At 47.0% G+C, this 6,000-nt stretch overlaps 1 protein-coding gene across 3 annotated transcripts in view; it reads left to right on the top strand.

The window, feature by feature from the left end:
- Frmd5 (FERM domain containing 5) overlaps positions 1-6,000 on the top strand; it is a 269,855-nt gene that overhangs the window by 217,774 nt on the left and 46,081 nt on the right. For all 3 annotated transcript variants that reach the window (XM_031371682.1, XM_031371681.1, XM_031371683.1), the window contains exon 2: positions 5,570-5,674. In XM_031371682.1, coding sequence (XP_031227542.1) covers positions 5,570-5,674 — 105 coding nt within the window. The remainder of the gene's footprint in view (positions 1-5,569; positions 5,675-6,000) is intronic.

The raw sequence follows: 6,000 nt of genomic DNA, 5'->3' as shown, positions 1-6,000 counted from the left end.
GTGAGTTCCAGGACAGCCAGGGCTATACAGAGAAACCCTGTCTCGAAAAACCAAAATAAATAAATAAAATTAATTTCAGAGCAAACTTTTTAAAGTCCTTTTTTCAGAGATGAACATAGAGTTTGACAACTTCCATCTCCTAACATGGAGTCAGAGGCTCTGGTCATGGTTGTGGGACATGAAATCATTTAGGAGATGGGAAACACGTTGTGGAGAACTTGGCTAACATACTGCCTTTCCTTGAATCAGCTGAGCTTCCTCCCAGTTTGCCCAACACTGAACACAGAGGCCTTTCCTCACTGGTACGGACCTGACTGACCTACCCTGCCACACAGAGGTTGGATCCTTTCTCAGGAACAGGGTGGTGAAACGAAAGACCGGACTTGACGCCAAGACAGTGCTGTCACTGGGAAGCCGTCAGGAGGCCTGACATAGGCAGGAGGCGAAGGGTTGGCTACAACCATCCTCACCTTCTAGAAACCAGAGTCCAGAGACCCGGACAGCAAATGTTCTAGAACAGACACCCTGCTGTGGCAGAACTGGGTGAAAGGCAAGTCCTTTGAGGAGACCTACAGCCTTTGCTCACTGGCAACCAGGTCCATAGCAAAAGTGTACTGAGCGAAGTGGGGTTTTCACACTCTGCATGCATGTGCTCTGCGCCCACATGTGTCAGTGACGACCTGAGCGAGGACTGCCAACAGGGCTCCTGATGGCACACACCTAGCATACGAACCTACTTAGATCAGTGTGCCAAGAAAACCCCAGTTCTTGACGTTTTCATGTAGAATGGTGATGACATTCTACTGAGACAAAGAAACTTCTGCATTTATTAAGGAGAGGTGAGAATAATGTCTAAGTGGCACCGTTCTTCTCTTCCTCTGAATTTTGATTTCCCTCCTTGCCAGACTTTCCACTCTGCCAGGAGCTACACGGTCACCTGATACTATGGCAGCCTCCTGGCCCCACCATCCAGGTGCAATGTGCCCACTGGAGCCCTGTCTTTTCTTGCCTGACTCCTGAGTTCTGAGAGAAGCCACAGAACACCTGGGCAGGGTGGAACTGTGGTCCTCCTGCTACATAAAATGGTACGGCCAGCAGAGGGCTTCACTGGCTCTCCTTTGGCAGGAGGTGGCTGGTGAGCTGGCTGCTCCTCTAACTGCCGCCTCAGAAGTTTCTGGACAGATTTTGTTGGTTTGCAGCTAAGCAGGAGAAAGTGAACCCCTGAGTCCAGGAACTCAGCAAGAGTTCCCTGCTTCAAATAAAATGTACAAGAGTACAGCTAGTGCCAGGGTAGGAAATCCATAGCCGTGCTGTCAGCCTGTACGGTTCTCAAACTCCCTTTGTCTCAGAAATTGGGCTGGGCACGGTGTGGCCGAATGCACACCCCAGGAATTACCACACTTTTCTGCTCTACTCACATGTGCATGGTCCTGAGAAGATGAGCTGATGTGTCTGTTCCTCTGTGACAACGTAGAGCTTCCATGTAGTGCCTGAACCCCAGACGTACAGGTCCTGACTCTGACAAAGTAACTGGGGAAGCCTTGGTCTGTAGAAATGTATATATAAGCTGGAATAGTGGCTGCTGCCCCATTCCTGGTACCTGTCCCTTCCCTGCTAGGTCTTCAAGAAGAACTTGTTCAGCTCCTGCCTTTTTCGTGAAGCCCTCTGGTCTTCATGTAGCATTTCCTCGTGTCCCGTCCATCTTACCCTTGCCTCCCCCTCCATCTTACCCCTGCCTTCCCCTCCATCTTACCCCTGTCTCCCCCTTCATCTTACCCCTGCCTTCCCCTCCACCATCTTACCCCTGCCTTCCTCTCCATCTTAACCCTGCCTTCCACTCCTCCATCTTACCCCTGCCTCCCCCTCTATCTTAGTCCTGCTTTCCCCTCCAACATCTTACCCCTAGCTTCTCTACCATCTTACCCCTCCCTCCCTTCTCTCTCTATCATCTTACCCCTTCTTTAAAGTCTCACAAAGATCCTCATTTAACTCCATGTAGCCCAGAGTGGAGAAAGTCATGACTGTTCATCCTCATGAACCTTCATTTAGTTGGACTGCAGATCTCTGTGCCTCCCAGTGTGGCAGGATGGAGAAGGTGGAGGCTAATGGGGAGGCGGGTGTTCTACATGCTGCCTCCCCACCAGGGTGCCCCATGCCTGATTTCATCTATGCTGGGTTAAAATGCAGTGTGCTCCTGCACAAGGCTATTTATTTATTAGTAGGCAGAAAATGTAATTAACTTTAATTGGTTTGGGTCACTGGCCCAACCAAACTTGCTTTCTGCTTGCTGCCTCTGTCCCCTTGCTAAACAATAGTCAAAGCAGAGACCCAGAATCAGGCCTGCCAAGGAGCAAAACCATAAACTCTCCCATCTCCTACTGCAGAGTGATTCTCAGAGGCTCATGAATCACTCTGTGCCCCACACAGAGAGAATAAAGGCCTTCACTTACATGTACTGTTATTTTCAATGTGTGCTACTGCTGTGATTTATAAAATACAAAGTTACTTTTAAATGAGGGCTTAATAAGTTACTTTGACCCAATAATGTCCTTGGGAAGAGAATACCCTCCAAGTTTAGCTGCTGATAAGGGCTTCTGCACTCTGCCTCAGCTTCCTGTTCTGACTGAAGATAAACAGGCTCAGGCTTGGCACTCTTGACTCTGCTGCTACTAAATGGTAATCATGTATCAGTACAACTGCCTGTTTCTCCAGGATAACCAATGACACAGCGTTTGTCTCACACTTTCCCAATCCCAGGCGTCTGTGTGATTGGAAATTAGCTTATTCAGCCTTTAAAACATGTGCTAGCTTTTCACAAAGCAGTAACTTAGCATGGTGTGAATAACATTTCTAGAGAAAAACAAAAAAACAAAACAAAAACGAAACAAGACCCCACACCCTGCCAGGGTCTTCTATTCTTCCAACTCTTTCATTCCAGCTGCCCTGGGAGGGTGGGGATGGGAGTACTACGCAGGATATGCTGGGTAGACTGAGTTGAACACATATCTTCCCCTCCCAGAGGACTCTAATTAGGAGTGTAAGCTTGTCTCACCCTCTGCAACAACAAGGAAGGAGCAGACAGACCCTGCCTCACGAGACTGCTGGTGGAGTCCTTTAAAAGACCTGGCTTGTGACCCACCAGCCAGAAGTTTCAGGTCCCTGTCCTGTTTCTGTTGGGAGACCGAAGAGTGTAGGATTGGAGCTGCTGCCTCAAGAATGTGTAGTGAGAGGGTGTGTTGGCCAGCAGAAGAAGAGGGAGAGGTCCCTTCCAGTTGCTTCTTCCTCTTATTAAGCTGTGCTCCACTCATCTTTCAGCCTCAGCAAGAAAAAGACTTAGCATCCTGCCCTGGTCCTTCTGTAGTACAGGGTGAGCCAGCAGAAGGGGGAGCTGAAGAATACACGTTTCATGAAAGTCTTAATAATGTACCTGTTGTTGGCTTAGGGCCAGGCTGTTCTGTGACTACCCATGGCCCAGAGCCATTTCACCAAGTCTTAGAAGGCTCTTATAAGACACCATAAATTGGCTGCAGTTACACATAAACCAAAGGGCATATGAGCTAAGCTGCAGACACAGCTTGGGACGGTTGCAAAGGCAGGAGCTATGCAGGGCTCCAGATGCCCCGAGAGTTCCTAGTCAGTCATTCTCCTCCTGTCTCACTTAGGATACCCAGGCAGGCCTGGGAGGTAGAGGGTCTGAGTTATACTTTATGTAACTGTTCATCCAATATACCTTCTCTGTATTGAATAGTTTATTCAACAGGTCCTAGAAGTTCTGCACTTCTTGTTTAAGACCTTGTGCAAAGTTCTGGGGAAGGGTCCTCAGAAGGAGATGGTGGGAGAGAAACAAGGGGAGAGGTCAGCAAGGTAACTGAGTGTTATTAAAGGACACGAAGGACAGAAACAGGAAAGCGAGGTGCAGAGTTGGGGGGCCTAGCCCTTCTATAGGGGAAAGACCTATGCAGTGGGTCTTTGGCACCAGGATCTCAGGATAACAGGGCAAGAGGAGCCACAGGAATTGTGTTCCAGGCAGGAATGCACAAACACAGGAGAGCCTTAGCTTGTTCAGGAGCAGAAAGGCTGCTGCCGGAATGGCAGACAGAGAATGATGAGTTCAGAAAGAGGGCAAGAGCCAGGTTGTGTAGGACATTACAGGCCCTGACCAGAGTTAAGACTTTATTCCAAGAGCGTGGGGAGACACTGATTGTGTTAAGCAGAAGTAAGTGATGTAATTAAAGATCACTGCCACATTGCTGCTAATAGATTGGAAACAGTTTCCATTGATGTGGACCTGGGTAATAACATTAGTTTTATTAGACTATATACAGTAGTTTAAAACTCTGAGACACAGCTACATGCAGTACCATAGAAGGATTTGCCAAGCATCTCCGGTAGAAAACAAAAGAAAAAACAAACCAAGAAACAGTATGTAAAAGTGTGGATTGAAGCTCAGGAAAGAGCCCTTGTGAACCCCTGCATCCCCAATACTAGGGGAAATGTGTTATAAATGTATTTTAAAGGCTAGCAAGATGGCTCAACAGATAAGGGTGCGTGCCACCAAGCCTGATTGATGATTCAAGTTTCAATCCATGGGTTCATGTGGTGGGAAAAGAGAACCATCTCCTGAAAAGTGTCATCTGACCCCCCCACATCCTCAGCAGTATGCACACGCTATATATATTTTAAAATATATATTCTTAAATATATATATATTTAAAATACTATAATTATATAATATATTTTAAAAAGAGGCAGCATTCCTTCCTATAGATGTACCTGCGTATAGACTATTACATAACAGTCTGTCTGCAAGACGCTTGTAGGAAGGCCATGTGCAGTGAGGAGGGGATGGAGACTAACTTAATAGCATGTTGTTCTGCACATGTGAATGGCTTATACTGTGCCTGTATCACTTATTCAGCAAACAAAAGACATCACATCTAAGTTGGATCACTCTCGTTACCTTGTCGGGAAGGACTGATCAGGACAAGAATGAAAATGGAGAATGTTCTCAAAGGCTCAGGCAGTGGCCCAGCTGCAGGAGAAGTGTGGTTTGACCTATGGAACTGGCAGTAGGCATGAAGAACAGGGGATGAACTCTGATACCTTGTGCTGGAACGTGCTAAGCCCCTCAGAATGCCAGAGACGATGTGAGACGTCACAGTGTAAAGGACAGTTATGGGTGTGCACTACTGTCATATCTACATGCAATTCATAAGTCATCCTTGTGATTATAAAAACAAAATTGAAAGCCAGGCTTTCTGGAGTGGTTTCTCCAGTTGTTCTGAAGAAGCTTGCTGTCCAGCTAGTCTGGCTGAGTCAGTGAGCTTCCGGTTTAGTGAGAGGTGTGGTTTCAAAAGGAATGCAGTCCACATTGACTGCTAGCCTCCATGTGTGCATATGCACATATATGTGCACATGCATACATATATATACATACACAATTCACCCTAAATAGTTGCATAAAATACATATGTGTACACACATTCATATACCTCTTATGACACACACACACACACATACCTCACCCTGAAGAATGCACATTTCTCAACAGAGCTTGCTTTCTTTGCAGAGAGATGCCAAAGGCCAGTACCTGTTTGACCTCCTTTGCCACCACCTGAACCTACTTGAGAAAGACTACTTTGGGATTCGTTTTGTGGACCCAGATAAGCAGCGGGTAAGTCAAAATTCAAAGCACAAAGTGCAGGGTTAATAAATAGGCCTGAATCTTTGGTTGTATCTGACTCCCATGCAAAGTTTAGCCTCAGGAGTCAGGGACCACCCAGACCCCTTAGTTGGTGTCACTGCACTGAGCCTGAACATCACCTGAACCAGAGCTCAGCTGAGGAAACCTGGCATTTCACAGATGGCAAAAAGGCAGCCTAAGAGCTTAAGCCATGTGCCATGGGTGCCTACTAGATGGATAGCCAGTGTTGACGTCATAGAACCCAGTGCACAGAGAGGGCTGACCCATATTTCAGGGATCTTGTCCTGGTTAGGTAG

Source organism: Mastomys coucha, unplaced genomic scaffold (genome assembly GCF_008632895.1).
Source record: "Mastomys coucha isolate ucsf_1 unplaced genomic scaffold, UCSF_Mcou_1 pScaffold15, whole genome shotgun sequence".
NCBI lineage: Eukaryota > Metazoa > Chordata > Mammalia > Rodentia > Muridae > Mastomys > Mastomys coucha.
This window is presented reverse-complemented; position numbering and strand designations above follow the sequence as displayed.